Consider the following 21,986-nt stretch of genomic DNA (forward strand, 5'->3'; position numbering starts at 1 on the left):
ATAGTCCAAATTTTCCCATTACTAGTGGGACAATAATTAATGAACAGATTAGCTTTGCTTTCCCGTAGTAATCAGTAATATAGTCAGATTACCAGCCAGCATCCCAGTGCAGACTTGACACAGTATTTGTTCTTTTTACCATTTGTATTGGAGACTCTGACCTCATCTGAGGCATATATTTGGGTCAGGCACACTCGTGTCAAACAGGAAAAAGGTTGAAATCATGAATATTTGAAACTATGCATGAATTTGATTTTCTCACCTATTCTAGACCAAAAATTTAGAGCAACAGCTTCTAAATTTCTTAAGGTTTGCTGTTAAAACTAACTCTTCTCAAGAAGTACAAGAACTGCACCAATGCCACCAGACAGGGGACATTGTACCACTTAACCCTGTAACAAATTTTCTGCTATACTAAAAGAACAGATAAAACACTTCCACAAATCTATCTATGTATTTTTATAATTAAGCAGTAATTTGTACAGAAGTTACTTCTAACCTTTTATAATAAACACATAACCAGTTTAACTTTAAATCTTGAACACATATGCATTAAGTCTCATCTTTGCTTCCTGTTCTAATCAGATGGTTGAAAATAGTATATATACTTAAAAATAAAATAAAAATGTTTATGGTCTCAGTTAATGGCAATCCAAAAGTTAGGAACTAGATTCACAGTTCAAACACTAAATGATTCTAAAGTGAGTCATTTAAATGTAATGGATGCTAAGGACATTCATATTATTAATGAATGGTGACTTTTCTTCCAAATCATATGATCCTTGTCCACCGAATCATATGATCAGAAGTGTCTCCTAAAAATCTTCACATCTGATAAATACTGGCAACACATCTCCAGTCAAAATAAAAGTTCAAAGACAACAGATATGGAGAAGATTATGAAAAGACAGCCTGATGCATCATTGAGCATAAGATGAATAATTAAAAGAGAAAAAGTTACCCTATGTCTAACTATATCTTTGTTCGTATGTCCAAAATTGCAGTTCCATTGACAAAGATAGGATAAATAATATGGTCTTGAACTTACAGTAACAGAGCTTAAAAATTTAAAGCTCTTTTTTTTTTTTATTTAATATTAATAAATAAATAAATAAGTAAAAGATCAGTGAATATACCATCCAGTGCAAAAATGACAAGGAATTAAATTTTTCTTTTGCCACATCATTTATTTTTGCTAACAATGACACAACCTATATCAGCTTGCAATTGTCATAGCTCGGATTCAGTATGCATTGAAATAAGGCTTGATTTCTGTAGGAAAGCTCATTGAGGAGCAAATTATCCAATCTCTGTTTGGAATTCCATCTGTGGGTCATTGTAATACCTTTCTGTCTCGGTGTGCTTCTCAATGTCTTTACAACGTCCACCTTAGATGAAAGATCATGTTTTCTTTTTCTTGAATAGTGGTCAAATACGCAGACTTTTCCCTTTCATTTTGGTTGTCATGTCACAAGTATTTATTCATGTAACATGATAACATTAGTCATAATTTGGAGAGGAAAAGCTTGCAGTTGGATCACATATTTGCTCTCCATGTAAATGATGAGCATTCTCTTGGTCAAATAGTAGGAAAAGGCACCTTTTTCTGGCCTCAATTTGGTAGATTGAATCTTTGATGGACATTTTTTGTTTCCTAGAGAAATACTTACTGGTTGCTGTAGGTGAAGATGCCTCACCTTCAGTGGATGTAGTGATGGGTTTAGTATCTGTCATGGTCAGGGTCACAGGTCGCACCGCACTGTGATGGGGAGAGGGTGCCAAAACTGGAGTAAAATGGCCAGGCACTTTCCCTACTACTTGACCACTGCTGTTAGGCTACAAAACAAAACCAAAAGAATTCCTTGTGAAACAAACATATTGTGTTTAAGGAACCTACCCACCTATCTTAGGGTTTTTCAGAATGCCCATCACTGTAGTACCTATTTGCTGGAATGTGCTTTTTTAACAAATCTATGTACTTCTATGAGATCTTTTCATTATGCAGCAGAGCCCTCCACAGATAGGTATTATGTACATAAAAGCAGTACCTTTTGGTGAGTTTTCTTTCTCTCTGGATGCAGAATATATCTGACCATTTCAAAATATAGTTGCTGTTCATACAGTGGCTGTCAACCATACTAAGTCCCATGACAGCAGGATTAAATTGAGCAGGCATAGGCCATGATGTACTAACTAAGAGCAAATGAATGATGCAAAACCTCTATTTTCACATGCCATACCACCCTGGCTTGGAGAGTAACCAAGACTTGACCACAGTTGTCCACAGAGATTATACATACTGGAAGGCTAACTAATAATTCACTTTTGAGAGTAGGGGAGAGGGTTAGGATACAACTCACTGTATTGCATACATCATAACCTCTGGCCAAAAGCCACCTATCAAAAAGCATCCTACACAGAAGTGTGTCACAATGGAAACTTTGCAAGTTCAGGCTGTAGTCGACAAAGCCGCCTCTTTCAGAGATCAATTCACAGTATGTACAAAAGGAGGTCTGCATGTGACTTTATGGTACAGGTCATTAGGGTAATATTTTACCTTCTGCATATAGGCATGTCTGAATTTGGCAATGTTCACTGCTAAATGTATATATTTATACAACGTTTGAACATGCCTTAGACATTCTGCAGTACAGTAAACACTCCGGTGGTAAATAACTTGTAGCTAAAATCAGCAAGTAATCTAGTATTTTTAGTCGTACCTGAAAACTTTTGTTTTAAACTGTGTGCTCTGTGAATGATAGGTTTTTTTAAATACAGACAAACAAAATGAAAATTACTGGGAATCTTATTATCAGAAGGATATTTTCAAATTTGAGATAACTCAGAAAAGAAATGGACTGATAAAGAACTTGATTCAACTGATTCAAGGAAAGGTTAAAAGAGGTAAGCATGGCTATAATAATGAAATAATAACTGTTAGCTGAGATGATTACTGCAAGTACGTGTAGAGTATAAACACACAGAAGAGGAAGGAATTATTTGAAAAGAACAGGAAGTATAAACCAGGAGTAATGGAATGAAAGGGAGAAGGAGGAAATTTAAAATGAATAACAGGAAAAACTTCCTGGCAGTATGATCTATTAGACTTTGCAAATGCCCCCAAAGGAGACAGAGCCTCATTCTTTAGAACATCTAAAAGTAAAGTAGAAGAAAACACTGGCATAAGCACAAATGGAGACCAATCCTCTATTCACAGGAACATTGAGTGATTAGCAGATTAATTTCCCCTATAAAACGATAATGATTTATGAGTAATAATAATAAATTAAAAATAAACTAAACTGGGTATGAATGAGAAAGGGCCAACAAACTACTCCCAAATTAATCTAATTCTACTACTACAAAATGAAAAAAATTGCCTCCAAAACACAACTATGAGGTGGCTCAAAGGAGCCATGCAGTTCCAAGATCATGTAAATATATGAATTGGATGGTATTTACCACTTTTCATTAATGTTCCTAATTGCTTAAATTGAAAAGTTATTACTAGGATTTTCATAATGGGTGGGTGAATGAGAGTCATCTGTCAAAGAAGTTTCAAAATAAGAAAGCAACACTGATTCAAAGGAATGTCAATAATTTCACATTTTAAATTTCTAGATAACTGGTATGTTACCAACAGTTTTATTCACTGGGTGAAACTTAATAATTACATATATTTTCTTTTGTTATATACACTTGAAATGAAAATGAGATGTGGCAGAATATACAAAAAACAACTTCTAGAGAATAGAAAAAACGTGCTCTAAAAATTTATTCAATATCTGCTACAAATTAAATCTTTATATTACAGCAAATACTTAAAAATTAAGTGCCAATATGTTTATTTCTTTGAGATCCATCATAGCAGTGGTTTAGGGATTTTTTATCTTATGGGCTCTATTTTAAACACGTGACACCCCTAAAACTAGGGGTCTTATTGACCAGAATTCTGTCTCTACTTGCCTTAGAAGAAAGTGAAAATGTTAACTGACAAATTCATAAAATCTCTAAGAATTACACAACTTGCTCTGCTTTGGACTGGACCTTTGGTATGTTTCTGGGAAGCCTGCCATAGCGGTAAGCCCCCTCTCCTCCTGGGCAGCCATGCCATCCATGCAGTCTGATGGAGGTCTCAGTTGCATCTGGTGGCTCCCAGGTGGAGTCACAGTCCTGTGACAGAAGGATGCTTAGTTCATGTGGTATGCTAGCATACCCCAGAAACAACTGTGATTCTCTTACTAAAATGATCAGCTTTTATTAGAAACTAAGAAAGAAGATTCCAAGGAATTTATGGATTAAAACAGCCAGTGTCATCAGCTTCCAAAAGCAGCTCTGTCTCCAAAGCCAGACTCAAATTAATTAAATGGACACAGCTGGAGTCCAGGACAATTTACAGCAATGTATCACCTTCTACTGTTCCCTAGTGATCCCAGTCAATAGGAATGCAATGGCTCACATGGATTCCAGCTTAGTCCATGTATATATGGTCCAAAACAGCAAACCCTTTCCTTCCTGAATTACAAGAAAAAATCCATTCTTATTTAAAACAGTATTTTCCCTACAAAACAGCAGTGCAGTACATCTCCCCACTTCATCAAAAATAAGGGTGAAATCCTGTCCTTTCTGAAAACTGTGAGGAATTTTCTAGCAATTTTAGTGGATATGGTTTGTGACATCCCAAGTAACTACGTTTCTATTACTTTTTTTTTTTTTTTAAATTATGTTATTAAATGGTAGCTATTGTTCTGTATCTGTGCTAAATGCAAAACTGAGTAAAGACATAATACAGGGAAACAAGGATCTGTTATTTCTAAACAAAAAAATCAAACAAACCTCCAAAGAAAAAGGAAAACTTGTTACTTTAGTAAGTTTACTCCGTATGGTGCTAACATTTCAAAGTCTGACTGTACTTTAGATTTCAAATGGAATTATAACTTATCTGTCTCTTAACAGTCTTATTAAATATTATCACATTTCCCTAAGTACCTTCTGTCTGCACTATATCATTTATTCGACTTTTATTTTTGTAGTCTCTGACATCTATTCCCTTCCTTTTTTAAGTACTTAATCTCTGCTTTCACATTTGTATCAAAACATCTGATTTGAAATTTTGCATTAATGTCAAGTACTGCATATTGCAGTAACTGTTCACATGCTACTGCTTGACAAGCAAGGTAGTACAGGAAGGTGACAGAGCTTGGTGCACCATGTCTAACTTCCCTTTCATACCAAATGCTTCTTGTATTTAAACATTAAACTAAACTCAGCTGTAGGTAAGCGAATACCTATCAGGACTTCTACATATATAATTCTTCTTCAAAAAACTGCTCAGCAATTTTTCAGGTGTGAACAAAGGTTTTCCATCTACCACAACTTGTCATGAGAAATGGCGTATGTGAAATTCTCTTAATACTTCGGTGTGTTTCTTAGGTGTGTTATATTTGAAAACAGAATGTTTGAAAAAGCCTTGTACTCTCTCAAATTCTGTTACTCCTAACAAACCTTCTTGAACATTCATACGTGTCCTTCTTGCTTGCAGTGAGCAACAGTGAAGCAGTTATAAGTTTAAGTTACTTAAGTTGTTTAAGTTACTGTAATTAGTTTGCAGCCTAAGATTATGAAATAATCTTAAATAAACAGATAATTTAATTGTCTCAGAGTTATTGTTTAGGCCTGTCTTCAGGCTCACACTGACACTGCTGCATTGATTTATACTCATCTCACACATATGTAGTTATCTTTGCAAACACAAAACTAAAGGCTTTTAAAATAAAAACCTAGATAGTGAATCATGGAAATTGATAGTGGTACAAGCTCAAGAAGACCAGCTTTCCTGGACATCTCAAGTCCTCTGTCCCACTTTAAGCTTTTGTTGAAAAATGAGAGATCCTTTGTGCTGAAATAGCCCTTGTAAGTTCATTATTCATAATTTTATTAAAAACTGGGTGCTAGAAAACAATTCTGTGACCTGTTCCCATTTTAACTTTTGCAGTTCTGTCAAAAGGTATTTTAGCATATAAACTACATATCTATTTGAACAGTGTCCACTTAAATTACTAGTTCAAATATTTATAGCACATCATTTAACATAACATAATTTTGTCCTTGTTTAATACAAGTTCTAGGCTTTAGTTCTAATTTTCTTTGAAGAGACTCTTCACATTAATGCATTACAGGTGAAAAATCAACTGTTACCACCAACTAGGGCATCTATATTTCTATATAATGGATTCACATACAGAACTATTATGCCTGAGGCATAAACCTCAAACAAATTGCAGGAAGAAAGCTGTACTAGATAAACAAGCTGTGCAGTTGAAAATGAGAAGGAAAGAGGCAACTACAATGGCAATGTAGCCCCGGTTTATGCAGGTAAACATAATTTTACTGTTGGACTAGAGGCTAATTTGATTTTTAGATGTGTTACATTTTCTAGATTTTTAGTATCATAGTACATGTATCTTGAATTACAACAGATTAACCCATTTATGTGCCCAGAGCCACAGGTTATATTCACTGTCATAAATGTAGTATTACTGTAGAATAATCAGGCAGTTAATATCTGATTGTCTGTACTACACACAATTTCAGTTAATCCTTAGGTCTGAAGTCTGAACAGAAATTTTGAACAGATATGAATATGGGCATTCTTAAAATCAGGATTTATTGCAGCTGTTTTCACTGCTAGGATTTTATAATCAGTATTCTGATTTATAATCAGAATATTTATATCATAAATCATATATGATTTATTATCAGAATAAAATCAATTCTGATTTATAATCAGAAGTGAGTCAACTTCCTCTCAGATCTGTTCACAGATTTTCCCAAATACCTGTACATTTATACTGGAGGTTTTTAATTATACATGTATGTCCAGTGGTAATGAATATCACTCCAAAATCCCATCATAGAGTACTTTTGAGACCACTGATTGAATTAATTCTGCTGATGAAGCTGTAGAAGCTGTTCTACATATTTTGCTCCCCTCCTCATATACAAAATATTTTGTTTTAAAAGTTATCCACTGGGCACATCTATGAACCTGAAGTTCATAACTGATAAATTCTGTCAGAAAGCCCATGCCATTGTGGTCTGTGATTATCTACAGGGGGTTATGGATGTTTCAGAAAATCAACAAGAAAAAGGATGTGGAAGACTTACACAACTGGAGGTTTTATATAGGACACCCTAATATTATGCCACCTGTACCCGTCAAATGTCTTGCATGGGAGATAGCTCAATGGTACAGGAGACTGTTTCAACAAATGTGTGGAAGACATATCCCCAAGATATTACCTATCTGAGTAATACTACAGTGTCTTTGATAATCTGCAAAACATGGAATTTTGATGTTAATAGATTGCTGCCATTGAGACTGTAGAATATACTGTAGGGAAGTTTCTCCTCATGTTGAAACTCATAGGTTGCATAATGTACTTGATAGAAGCAAGGCTGTGCAGACTTTTTTTCTCCCCCCCCTCTTCTTTTCCTGCTATTGGACAACACAGTCACAACAGAAACATATTTTTCCCTTTTATGTGCCCCTCACAACTTTTCTTAAGGATTTATCTCAGTGAAGTTTCCATATCCTTGCAATATCTCAATAACTGATTGCTGCAACACATCCTACACAGACCTCACTGGGAGATCCCACACAAAAGCTTCAGGTGGTATGACACGCAGCTACCTGTCTGCTTGGAGGAATTAGCTTCAGAAAAAAAAAACATGTTATTGCCAGTTCTTGGCTGACAATATCATTTCTGTACTATTTTCTGAAAGCAATCAGGGTGTTGACTTTGATCTATAAAGTTCTGAACCTCATCCATTTGAGAAAACACTTTCCTCTTGATACAATGCAGCTGAAACTGAGAGCAGCTGCAGAACTTCCGCAGCCAGCATTCATACATGGATATCAAAAGACATTCTAGGTGAAGAATCCTCTGCCTCAAACAGCAGTTTTACCTGTGAGCTCATGAAATGTGGATTATTTGTTGCCATATAAAGCAATAGGAAATACTCAGTTTTCCTTTGATATTTGTTTTAACAGGACAATTTCATGTTATACAATCATGGCGAAGCAAATTTCCTTCCAGATAAATGTTCAAAAGATATCTTTGGACTTAATGGTATTTCATATAATCCAGAGATTTATAACTCTACATTTAATAAACTAAACATGAGCAAAATAAATACAAAGCAATCATTTACAATTGCATTTTTACACCCCTGGTCAGCACAAACCTAAACCAGTACTCTCTCTCTACCTCCCAATTACAATTAAGAAAAGCATATTGCATTATTTAATTTCCAGAAATTACTTAAAAATTAGAAGGAAGGACTCACATAAGAAGCTGAAACTATTAAATGTCGGTAAGTAAAGTTGCTACCCATACCAAAGAAACCACATGCATACATACCACTTGTGCTGGCTTACTCTACTAGTATTCTCTAAGAATCAGTCGGAAACCCTTTGCCCAACCCAAACAGACCCTCACAAGATTTCATCCTCATTACCAAATGACTGCAGTTATTGTGCTGAAGAATGACAAAGCATCTTCCTGGAATTCCTTAAAAGTGTGTCTATCTTTGAAAATAAAAAAATAAATAATATCCCAATCAATTATGAGAGGAAAACAAGTGGCCTCACCAGCTTCCAGAAGCAGCTCTTCTCTAGCAGTTCAGATATTTCTGTCTTCACACAACGATAAAACTGTTAAAAGATAAAGCTGCAAACCAGCCCACATTGCACCAAAGTATGTTTTAATTACCTGGGAATTTTAGTCAATATATGGACAGTTGCTCCTTGCACTTTAGTATATAACAAGGCATTTATTAAGAGAAAAATGGTCTCATATTTCATTCCCCCAGACTGGAAGCAGTTTTACCATGCTACTAGGATCTGCATATTTCACCAACAATATCACAGAATCTGATTTAAATTGACCTGTAAACTGTGCCCTTCATAACCCAAACTCAAAAGGTTTACAAGATTTACCACTTCTGTTTGCCTGGCTCAGTCAGAAAAAAAAAATCTCACTGATGCCAGGACACACTTCAGTATGATCCACCTTAACTGGTTGCTTTACCATAATATCCTTCATTATACTTGCTGACCCTTCTGTGATTCACCACACCATAACCAGGAAGCAATTCCCTTTAACTTGATGGGGCATTAAGTTTAGAGCTATTAGATTTGTCTTCAGCCACATAATTTTTGTTGCACTTGGTGAGTTGTTCAGCCTGGTTGGAAGTCTCATCTTGATATTATGCATTGTTTCATACACTCTCAAGTAGTACTGAGTTAGGTGTGTTATATTTGCAAACAGAATGTTTGAAAAAGCCTTGTACTCTCTCAAATTCTGTTACTCCTAACAAACCTTCTTGAACATTCATACTTGTCTTTCTTGCATGCAGTGAGCAACAAAGTGTGTGCAAATCCATATGTGTGCATATACATGAGTACATACACACACAAGGTAAATTTTTCCAAGTCATATAAAACATCCAAGCATCCAGATACAATCATTCAAAAAGGAGATACATGTTCAATATTTGGGGTAGTTTTGACGACCACAGCATAGTTTAGATGGATAAATAATGTAGGTGGATTAAACACATACCACATGACTTGTTTTTGATGAAACATACAATGAGTGACCAATATCAATTGAACTAGAGAGACCAGCACACAATCACAACACAGATATATACTCACACAAAAAAACTCGTCAAGTAACATGCTAAGTTAAGATGAAAAAATTAAAATAAATACAATAAAAATGTTTCAGCAGAATTACTTAATTAGGGGAAAGTACAGCAATTCTCAAAATCTCAGGAATTTTTCAGATTCCTAGCTGGAGGCAAGTCCAGCTCTATAACTGATAAGATCCATTTCTGTTCAATATATTTGATTATTTATTCTCCAGATTGAACAGGGGATAATAAACAGATACTCATGAAACTGAAAGCCACAGATCTTTTGTTTAGGATCATCCATTGTTGAATTGTTTTTCACTGCAGCCAAAGGGCCTATCTAAACTTCCTGACTGTTCATCACACATAATTTGGAGTATTTAACATTATGTCAAGAAAATTGCCCACTGTTTCCCCCTGTGGAAACCTATGGGAGTTCTATAGCTTTAAACTAATTTTACTTAAAGTATTCCATTGAATAGCATGACTGTCTCATTATAATCAGTGCAGTAGTAATGTAATTAATCTCAAAATTGCTGTGGGGAGTACAAGGCATCTCAGTTGCTTGTCGTAACAATCTACATTAGTGTATTACTGAAAGATGTTGGGGAGGAACGGTTCATTTTAGGTAAATGCTGTCAGGGTATCCATTCTTTCTATTTCTAAAGCTGAAATTAAAACTATCATCAAAGTTCTCCTTTTGAAATCCAAATGAATATGTTTTGAGGTGGGAAAGTATAATTAAATTTGATGTGGTATTCCTACAGATGCAGTTTTGCATTTTACAATAATTTAACTTGTTTGAATAAAAATTCATGTTTTATTTAGAAAAGAAAAACTGGTTTGGCTCATAGCATGCCATTGTATCAGAACAATTCCCTTTTGTCACTGAAACTTCACAGACGGCTGCTTCTTTTTCTAAGCATTAAAAAAAAAAATAAAAAATATTTTACTGTTTTGTACAGCCATCCTTTAACGGCTCTGTTTGGAGATATTTTGACTGTGTATGCAAATCCTCTAATATAGGGGATTTCTCAGAGGTGAAATTTCAAAAATTAAATTTAAAAGAGATTCCATTGATAATAGTGATTAATGACAACAAATTGCAGAGACTAGCTGGTGCAAATGCCTGGAATCCTTGGTGTTGTTTAACCCCAGCCCTTCTTCTCAAGAACTATATGAAACATCAAATGAAATGAAAAACCTAATATAAAGGTTATGAAAGGTGGCAAAAGTAGTAAATTGAAGCCAGTTTGTCCCGTTATTCCCTATGGTACTACAACACAAAAGTAGGAAATGTTTTCAGTTCACTACTACTGTGAAATGATCAGGAGAGTAAAATTTTGTCTTTTAAGGTTTAAAGACAAATCTTTTAAGGGAAGATAAGGGAAGAGAGTAAGACTTTTCTTGGGCAAAGACTTGAAAGCGCTTATTCTACTCAGTGAATACATTTCCCGGTATTAAAAACAAAAGATGACACACTTGTCTGAAAGTCAGATACTTCATTTAGATTTTTTTGTATTTTTTTGAGTAATGATCCAAATCAGAACACTGAACAATCCAGTGAGATTATCACCTAATCTGCTCTTTTAATATATATAAGAAATAAAAATCTAAGTAAGAGAAACACTGATTAATTTAAGAAATACAGAACACTAAGGGCCTGATTTTAATTTGCATAATTTTTCCCTTAATAGTGCCTAATTAAGACATCAGTTTAAAAAAAAAAAATCGAGTAGAACTCTAAGATTTTCCACACTGAATTAACGTTAAGGACTTTTAATGGATGTCTTAATTAGACTTTGTTATTCATGGAAATTTTACACAAATTAAAATCAGGTCCTGCGTGCAATGTTCCCAGCTGAGTCTCAGCAAAAATGCTATATGGGACTGAAAGACTTTCAATTCATCCACAGATAGCAATTTATGTTCTAAAGCTGATGTAGTTGATTTTCACTTTTTGGTTTAATTTGCATTAATATTGTAACCAACAAAAGTCACATTGTTAGGACTCTCCCTTCAAAGTAAATTTTGATTTTATGGACTCCCACTTTTTTTTTTTTCTTTTTTTTTCTCTCTCTCTCTCTTTTTTTTTTTTCTTTTAATGCATAGAAAGTCTAGAAAGTCATGCAGCTGGACTGGAGAATTTGCTTGTGGGGACAATAGCCACAATGACCTTCCAAACAGTACAGAAGGGCCTTGTCACTTATTCAACATAGAAACTTTGATTCAGTCTCAAGTTCTACTGCTCTTGTGCCTGAAACTCTTACTGAAAAGGCCTTTTTGTGGGGAAAAAAAAAAAAATATATAAAATGCTATCATAATCCTCTCAACCTGGGTAAGACAGCCCTTCCACAGGAACCTAATTCTTAGGAGCAGGAAAACCTGACTGCTATCACTTCAACTTGCATTCCCAAGGCTCTCCCAAATACATGCTAGAGCACAAGCTATAGGACTCCACAGGAGCATTTCAGACAAGGCATCAAAAACAGATAACAGCCCAACCAGCAAAGATTACATTACACTGACACTGGAAATACTCCAAGCATTGACAGACCAAGGCTCAGCTGCAGTTTATCCCATCGTACAGATCACAAGTTAATGCTAGGTGCCAATGTTATCATGGAAAGTAGTTTTGCGCACAGTCCTTTACAAATTACTTCTCTAATGAATACCACATTAATTTCCCATATCAGAAACAAGCCTGAGTCCATGTAGCAGCCAGGAACTCATCTGTTACTGCATGTTCTCTAGAGAAGGAAGGAAAATCAACTCCAGGGGTCTGTGCTATGCTCACTATGGTGATGCTGTAGAATGTGTGCAATGTCAGGTGTCTGTGAAACATTGCATTACCTTGACAGAGTTTATTTTAATTGCTGGTCTGTAAATATACCTGTATGTCTGTGTGTGTGCATACATGTGCATGTACATATCAGCATATGTAGCACACCGTCCTGCAGCAGGAGCTTCACCTCTGTCCTGGCACTCAAGCCAGTGAGGAAGACTCCCCGCTGTCTGGCCACGGAGGTGCCCAGCCTGCAGGAGGGGTGCAGGACTGGGACTGGCTGCTGGGTCACTCAGTGCAAACATTTTTCTTGTGCTTGACAGAGCAATAGTGAGTAGATATGAATATCCCACTCCCTTTACTCAACCACGTTGAATAGGAAAAGTGCTCCATCTGTTAGCTTGCTCTGAGACCAGAAATAGTAAGATATTGGTCTAAACACCCTGAAAGATACACATTCCACACAGGACTTCTTTTGGAGGGTTCACGTGGTTTTACAGTACCTGGCTAGTCTGTGGACTGGATGGGTCGTAAGAAGGTACATAATTCTTCAGAGTATCCTGAGGATTCAGGTGGGGAGGATATCTGATCGTTGGATGAGAGAAGTAGCTAGACGGGGCAGGAGGGAGAATAGCTTGTGCTGGAAATGGCAATGGTGAAGGTGAAGGTGGAGTTCTAGTTGAGATGACTGGAGAAGATAAAAGAAAATTAAAATTACTTCGCATCTTGTTTCTTCTAAAATTCTTCATCTCTGTGTTACAGAAAAAAAAAAATAAGTCAATACACTGTACTCCTGCTTCATGGTATCTCTACAGAATATCTTCTATGTCCTCCCCCCATCCCAGGCACTGCAAAGCACTTCTGCTTCGAATTCATAAATATAGTATCTTACTCTAAAATTTGTGGGCTATGGCTTTTTTTTTAATTATTATTCACAAAGTATATTTTTTTATTCTCCAGCATAAATGCATTTGAGCTATAAAATTTTCCTATCGAAAAAAAATTCCTATCTAGAGCCCAAATAGACAAAATAAATATTTTACTAAATAAATAAAATATACACTTTTGATCACATCATTCCAACAGAGAATCACGAAGCACTAAGAAATAGTAATCTTTCACTGTATTGCACTCTACCTGTTTCATATGGGGATGGGGTAATAACTACTCAGCAATAATGCCATGAATAATTAGATGACCTTTGTGAAAATGCTAATGAACATTCAACTTCAGGGCCTGGGAAACCAGTCTATCCAATGAAAATATCTCTAGCAAACAAAAAGAGATCTACCCTGTACATATTTTTCTTTGCATTCCCTTTCTTCCCAGCCCCTACAAACACACACTTCTCTATCTATAGACTATATGGCATGTCTAAACAACCAGCAATGTTTTCACAGTGAAAGGAATGTACAGCATGTCCTGCCGTGGCTGCATTGCCCAGCTGGAACTGGAGAGCATTCCTCTCCCAGGCTGCACAGACACCCGCTTTCCCCCCTGGCCACACACCCAGTGGGCACCTACTTTGTGACTTGGTAAAAGGGAGCTGCTGACTTCAAGGGAAATGGAGAAAAGACAACACTGTGCTGGCTTTCATTAGTGTGAGGGTACAAAATCAGATCTGTGTAAGGAAGGTATTTTACAAACTGCTCACAAATATCACATCACAGTTCATCAGCACAAGCACACCAACAGTGCTCTACTGGACCACCTCCCTTGCCTTTGTTTTGTTTTGTTTTGTTTTGTTTTGTTTTTCAACTAAATTTTAAAATGGCTTGCTATTTTTGAGCTGGGGCCAAATAAAAACTTGTCTTTGCAGTAGGAAGTTCCAAAATTGCTGTACTTTGGAGTCAAAACCTTGCAAATCTCAAAACCATTGCTCATTGACAGAATAGAATAGGCTAATAGAATAGCAATCAGATTTCCTGGTGAGTAAATAGCTGATCTACAGAATTAGGTTACAATTGTATGTTGCCTCTCAAACACATACAACTAAAAATTATACACTAAAGCAAATATAAATGCCTACACATAAGTGTAGGGTCAAAAATAATCACAGAAACTTATTTTGTGACAGACTCATCTTAATCACAAACCCATCAGCTCAGTTTAATCATAAAACATTGGTTAGTGCTCTGATATGGGAGAATTGTGCAAAATAAACACAAATGAGTAGAAATCTATCCACTCCATCTCATCCATCATCTCTGATGTGACCGAGTATAGTGGAAACCTTACAGAGACCAGAAAGAATCCAGGCTAACTTTCACAATGCAGAGTAAGTAGATGCTAAGGGGAAAGTAGTCGTCACATGTGAATTAAAAGATAAGACTTTGAAATAATCTGAGAGATCACAAAACAGATACTTCTCAAAGAAGAACTGTATGTTAAATAAAAGGGAGTGCTCAGATCTGCTTCACTCCTCAGGTCACCCAGCTCTGCTCAATAAATGAATCCTTTTATATGCAATTTATAGGGAGTCATGATGAGCCACTGAGGGGAGACTTCTGAGTATCATGTTCTCATATGAAGAATCAGGGTTCTCACTTCTAAAATTAAACAGACCCTGACGCTGGAATTTCTATGTCATTCCTCTCATGCTCTCAAGATAACATGCAGTCCATCATATTTCCTTTACACTTTAAGTAAAATTTTAGTATGGATTTACTACGGGTTTCAAAAATACAGTGGTTGAAAAACATTCATCAGAACTCTACTTTTTTAGATAGAGCATTGAAAAGCAGCACTGGTATTTATTTCACACATTGTATCAAATAATGAACGTGATTATGATTTATTTTGTTTGAAATCCTATCTATTCTGATATTTAACTACAATACAATCATAGCAACAACAATAAAAAAAGATGCAAGTGGAAGGAGAAAAGACTGCAAGTATTTTTCCTCCATCACTTTCTTATTGTAGTTTACAGCTTGTTTTATTCACTGGCTAATCCTAAATCCCTTTAGTGACTTGCAGCAGTCAAACTACCTGAACTGAGTTTAATGACCATTTCTGCAAGGTTTCCCTAACCTCTGCAACATATTCAGTTCTGTTTCTACTCTCACCAGTAATATAGATGGGGTTAGGTCTCCAAGTAATTCTGAAAAAAAGCATCATGTTCAGAGAATAGAAAAGGAGAACACACAACAGAAACAGGGAGGAATTTCTTTCTCCTCCATAATCCTCACCACTCTGTGCAACTCCTGGGATTCCTGGGTGGTGATGCTGGGGAAAAGTGCTCAGTCTTGGTGAAGAATCCTGGGGAGAAGTAGGACTAAACAAAGGCTTTTCAGGTTTCTTCATTGTAGGAGAAGACATATCTGCAATAAGAGAAGTAAATAAATACATTAAAATCAAACAAACAAACCAAAAAACACACACACACACAAAAACAAACAAACAAACAAACAAAAAAAACAGTGTCATTAGCTTAGAAGTCCATCCCAGAACACATGATTTTGTAAACTGAAGATGTTTATTTTTGCAGTTCTTGCATAAATATTGCTTGGTGACCCAACTCCCCTATGACCAATAAACTAATTTTAAACTATCACTTTCCAACTTGAGAAAGAATAATAATCCACTAACTGGTCTTTGTCCTGCAAAACAGAAACTACATTCCTTTCATGCCAGACAACCCAAACAGTGAAGAAATGAATGTCTTCAGAACCTCCCTAGACACTTCACAACTCCCCATAACATCACCAAATCATCTGCTCCTTCAACAGCCATGTAATAGTTATTGCATTTTTTAATGGAACACCTACACTCAGGTGTGTAGGGCAACTGCTATACACATGCTGTTTTATGGTATTTATTATTCTGTTATTTCAAAACCTATCCCTTACCCTTTCCAAAACCATAGTGAAACAATGTAACCTTCCTAAGAATAAAGGATACTTTCACTTCTCTATTTCGTGTTTTCCATGTCTCAAGTAGGGCCTTCCACCTCTTCCTTCCCTATCAACAAAATCATCTCTTCAGAGCTCAATACATGAAGATAACACAATAGGAGGGATAAACAAATAATTTCTATCACATAGGGTTACTGATACTTCATAAAGCAAATAAAAAAAAAAAAAGAAAAAAGAAAAAAGAAAAAAACAAACAAACCAACAAACAAAAAACACTGAATTCCTTCCAAAAGTTTAAATTAATTAAGAGGCATTTGTTTCACTTTTCACCAAAGTAAATTATTTCAAAGTTAATTTTAATATTTTTATAGGACACATATTAGCAGAATAAGTGGGTTTCATTTCCAATCAATGGGACTAACTCATGTTTAAAGTAAAGCTCATTTCTTAAGTACTATACTGGATTGGGGCCATGTTGCAGCTGACTTTCCTATGTGTACCATATTCCTCCTTAAAGTGATTTTTGGCACATCTAATACTAACACACTGTATTGTATTATTCTAGGGGACAAAAAGTCTTCTTGGAAGATCCCCATGAAATGGGAGCACCTTACTGAGACCAAATTGGACTAGTGCTTTCTGTACAGGCTGTAGCTTAACTGTGGTGTTTGACCGTGAGAGCCTTACCCTCAAACTGAGAGACTGATTCACCCAGCTGCCCAGCCACCACTGCTGAGCTCTGCATAGGCACTGCCACCAGGCCCAGACCAGACCCTGCAAGTACCCCACCACTCCCTCCCTGCAGCTTCCCCATTTTCCTTTGGTCTCGGCTGCAACGTGTGCCCTATAATACCCTATAATATTTACCTTCTCAGAAAGGCTACTGAGAAAGGATTTTATTCAGGGAAGCAGTCAACATGACCAAGCAATGGCTTTACAATAAAGTCACTCAGAACTCACTGAATTTTAACAGATATGACAAAGGCTGCTGTGTGTTTTTTATTATACTGTTCTATTACAAATTTCTGTTTTTATCATAAACCCTGAGTACAGAGAGGGGCACCTCTAGCTGTTTATAGAAACTTCAAATTAATTGCTGCTGAGGAAGAAAATGGAGAGATATTTTATTTCTTTGAATCTACCAGCAGGCAGCAAAAATGCAAGTGCCAAATGGTTAGAGTTTTGGTGGAACACATTCTTCTAAGCTAAGAAATCCATTCTAAAAATGTAAGACTCAATTCCTTTAAACTAAGTTTTGCATAAGCAACCCATGATAGAAGGACACATTAATTATGGAATGACTTTGAAATATTTTGTTATGTTGTTGTTGTTGTTTTCTGCTTGCATAACAGCTCTAGCTTCTTAATATAAGGTCCTAGTTTCATCAGAGCAAGAAAGTTCTCATCCCTCCACAGAAGTAGGGTTTTATAAGAGTTACAGGACAAAATAAAACTACTGTCTTTGTACTGTGGTACAAAGACTGTATGTACAGTCTGTCTCTGCAGAAACACTGCAGTGTTACAGTCTGAGAAAAAGTGTTCCCGACAGCCTATAGACACAGCCTCCCACTACAGCCCTCTGCTCATCAGCACTTGTCACAGAAGTTACAAGTAACCACATATCTTACTGACTTCGCCATGTATAGCCTATTGCAAACAAGAGAATGTACAAAGAGTTGAATTTTATTTCAAATTAAAAATATTGCAGTTGAGGCTCCTTAAGGAAAAAACAAAACAAAACAAACTAAACTAAAGACAGCACCAAAAAACATCATGGGTTGGAGGTGGGAAATCTCTTCCTTATGCAAAGCCCATATTCAGCAAAGGAACTTATGAAAGAAAGAGCTGTCTAGCTCCTGAAGTTCTGCATGTGTCAGCAGCTCTGATTACTGGAATGCAGCAGAGATTTAATGTGGTCGGTGACTGTTACTTCATTAAACAAGCAAAAGTTGTTGTGTTTTTCAAAATCAAAATATTTTAGTTACTTAGAAGAAGAATGCTATATGAAGTGCAATGCAATCAGAGTATCCATTAGCCCCCCAGGGGTATCACTAATTTGAAAAGGATCTACTGAAAAGGAGGTTGGTGACTATGATAACCCTGGCATTCGCTTTAAAAATGTGTTATTTTTCTCTGCTCCTACTTTACAGAGAAAAGAATTGTAGTCAGCACATTGAAGTCAGACAGCACATTACAAAGCAAATACAATGAACATCTCATGCAGAAGGCTGTTTCCTCATCAAGGTGAATGCCACTGGTAGACATTAGTAGAAAAATCAGCACTGCCAGAAAAATATTCATTATCTGCCAGAACAGAGATTTTAATGTACATTGTGTGGCACACCACTATGAAGTACTTTCAGAAGTATTGTATATAGCACAGGCAACTGAAAAGAGTAATGCCTGAAGTGTACACAGCAGCTCCTCTGTTAGAACAATGCCCTTGCCATTGTGAAGTAATTCAGATAGCCACTTCCCCCTGCTGCTCTCACTATGTGTGCCCACGACATCACAGCAGAGCACTCATGGTCCTTTTACTGTGGAGTAACAGGTGTAGCTGACAAGACAGCCAGAACAATAACTGGTTGTACAGGTTAGGAGGAAAGGCTGAAGCCATCTTCTCCTTGACCAATAGAGGTGGTTTATAACTGTTTTAAGAAAGCATGCTAGTAACAGTTCTTTGGAGAGTTACCAGTAACAAAAATGAAAATTGTGGGGCATGGGGTAGGCAAAGTAGTTCTTCCACTATCTTTAGTTTAGCCTCAGAAGGCAGTGACTTTAAATAAAGCAGAATGAAATAAAGCAAAAGTGAGATTACATGTAATTTTACCAGTAGATTTTACATAATGGAAAACACATATGTTCTCATTTTGCACCCGTGATTTTTTCCAATTCATGAGATATTGTCTAGTTGCTCATGAAGCTTAGTTTTATACTGCTAATTGCATAATGAGTGACCAACAAGAGGTCTCAAAAATAGGCCACTTGCTCTCAAGTTTTTGTCAAAGTTTCAGGAATGGGATTCCAATCATTATTACATGAAGAATGAAAATAAAACAGTTAACAGTGTAATTTATTTTTAGACTTTTGGAAAAATGCTAAGTATATATGAAGAGCAGAAAGATGCCAAAAACACTTAGACAAAGTTATCAAAAGGTCAGCATTAATCAGAACACACTGTGTTCCGTACTGCCTAGAATTTTCTTCAAATATAAAAAATGGGCTTATTTCTTTTTTTAATTCTCCATCCTATTCCAAGTCATTCTTTTCTGTATTCTCATATGACTGTGAAGATACAGTATGCACAGACCCAAACAGTAGTATGTCTTAAATTTAAAGCATCTCATAAAAAAAAATAAAATGTCTTTTTCAAGTAAACAGGAGTTATATCATCTCATTGCCCAATAAGGTAGATATGAGTACATAGGAAGGCAGTGGAGCTGCTGTGAAGCATAGCGTATGTAGTCTGCTCATCAGCAGCTTGCACAAATGGTGCTCCAGATGTATATCTGTTCAAGACAGCCCAAGGCAATAATTTTGATCAATTCTAATGTGCTAAAATGCTGCAGGGAATGTGTGCAGAAACCTGTTTACATCAGCCTTTAATTAAACTGGTTTTTGCTTCCTCAGAACCTTAGGAAACACTAATGAGACATGAGTTTTGGCAATTTTGTCATCAAAGCAAAGACCCTCTTCCTCAGTCTGAAGCAGCCTTTGATCCAGTCATCTCACTGGATGAGTGTCACATTGACACACCAGTCAGCAAGCCACCTGTTAGGAGAACTCGTCTGGAATCAGGCCAGTTCAAACATCCACTGGCCTGTTTCTGGTCAGCCTGATCTGCTTTCTTGTACAATACCACATCATGGCAGCTCCTGTTTCTTGCTCATGAAACATGCTGAAAAGCAGGGTATGAAGAAGCCATAAACAAATATTAAATTTATTTTAATCCAATTTATTCTTTATCTCTACTTATTGATATATTTTGTACAGCCTGTTTTCACTGGTCTTCTCTTACATGGTACAGTCCTGCAGACAGCAATCTTTTAAGATCATTTACAACTCATTAGTGTTGCATTGCCTCCAGAGAAATCAAGATAAAACCACGTTCAAATGTTTATGGAAGTGTAGTGAAAGCAGGAAAGCTATGGAGTCCATAGCACCAGCAGCAAGCAATTAGAGTCATCTCTTCAAGGTAGAGTTTTAAATGAACTGATCATTTTCCAGAGGCTGTACCTGAGCTAATTCTGGTGCCAGAGTACACCACATACATCATACAGTTGGGACTCACCCTCCCCTGCTTCTACCACATATAGTAGGTACACTCGTGTGAAGAAAATAGGAAAATCTAAGTAAGATTTTGAATTCACATTGGATAGTTGTAAGACAATGATGAATCAAGACAAATCCAGTGTGCTCAAAAGAAACAGTTTTGTTTTACATTACTGCCTGTAAAGAACAAGCAGAGCCACTCTGTACAAGCACAGCAGCATCACCAATATTCAGACATGCTCAGCTGAGTTTTCTTTAACATTGTAGATATTTAGTATTTCTCTATGTCTTAATAAGGCACCTAACACAGAATATGGACAGCTAGGTGACTCTAAAGTACAAACACATCTCATGTAAGAAGGTGGCTTTGGTATGTCTGTTCTAAAGGCTTAGCACTGGGGATAGATGGAAAACTAGAATCCTAAAAATCAAGATATTTTAATTCATTCTTATTATTCACAAAAACGGAATCATGACTTTTTTTGTGAGTAAATAGAGAAAAAGACCTCAACAGCTGGATATCCCAAATGCTTGATGCCTGGAAAGACTTTGCTTGCATTCCTGTTCAGCATCAGGCAGAGATTAGACTTCGTATCTGGGTCTCCCATTATTGAAATGTGTCCTTCCAAATCATTAGTTTATTAGTGTCTCATTCTCCCTCATTATAAGTTTTATTTTGGACCAGAGAGAAGCCATCCTAGCAATTGATTTATTTCCATTAAAAAAAAAAAAAAAAAATCAGTTTTGATGATCAATGTTTTCCTGTGAGGAAAATCAACCAAGAAATCATCATGACCAGTTCTGTATAATGACTCTCTGAGACACGCCTAGGAACTCTCAGTGTGAAGACTCCCTTTTTGTGATTTCCCTTTTATGAGAAGCAGTGAAGTCTTATAAGAAGACACGTATGCATATCGCTCAGCAGCTGTGAGTGTTCTGAACTTGAGGAGCAACCAGGGTGAATGTTTGAAGAGAGATGCTCTCTTCAAGTTTAAAAACTTAACCTCAGTTTTATTTTTGTTTCTACATGAAGTGTAGAAAAGCAGTTTATGTATGAAAATTTTATACTAGAGTAGAACATTTCAGTGTACAAACACTTGATAATCTCTTATCTTCAGATCAGCCTATATATCTCCAATGTTATTTTTACAGGCACACCTCTAATGTTGCAGAAACCAGTCTATCAGACTGTGACACTGGTTATCCTATCAGCAGCCATGCCCAAGGCAAATCTAACACTCTGTTGTGTTGTTGTGCTATTTCACTGCAGCTAAACCATCTCATTACATTGTATTTCCTGATTGATAGTGAAAAAAATAAGAGGAACGAGACTAGAATTTCTCCCAATTCTATTTTCAATACTTCAAGCTGGTG

General features: G+C 36.3%; 1 protein-coding gene across 10 annotated transcripts in view; it reads right to left on the reverse strand.

The window, feature by feature from the left end:
• The window catches only part of NFIB (nuclear factor I B), a 188,724-nt gene that overhangs the window by 30,694 nt on the left and 136,044 nt on the right, over positions 1–21,986 (reverse strand). For 2 of the 10 annotated variants that reach the window (XM_082784207.1, XM_082784203.1), the window contains exons 7-9: positions 15,676–15,807; positions 12,988–13,235; positions 1,698–1,836 (exon numbers count right to left, since the gene is read on the reverse strand). In XM_082784207.1, coding sequence (XP_082640333.1) covers positions 1,698–1,836; positions 12,988–13,235; positions 15,676–15,807 — 519 coding nt within the window. Of the gene's footprint in view, positions 1–1,670; positions 1,837–12,987; positions 13,236–15,675; positions 15,808–21,986 lie in introns of those variants that run through there. The other 8 variants (XM_082784206.1, XM_082784202.1, XM_082784208.1 and 5 more) reach the window with 6 other exon arrangements.

The sequence above is a fragment of the Aythya marila genome (genome assembly GCF_965140915.1).
Source record: "Aythya marila genome assembly, chromosome: Z".
Taxonomy (NCBI): domain Eukaryota; kingdom Metazoa; phylum Chordata; class Aves; order Anseriformes; family Anatidae; genus Aythya; species Aythya marila.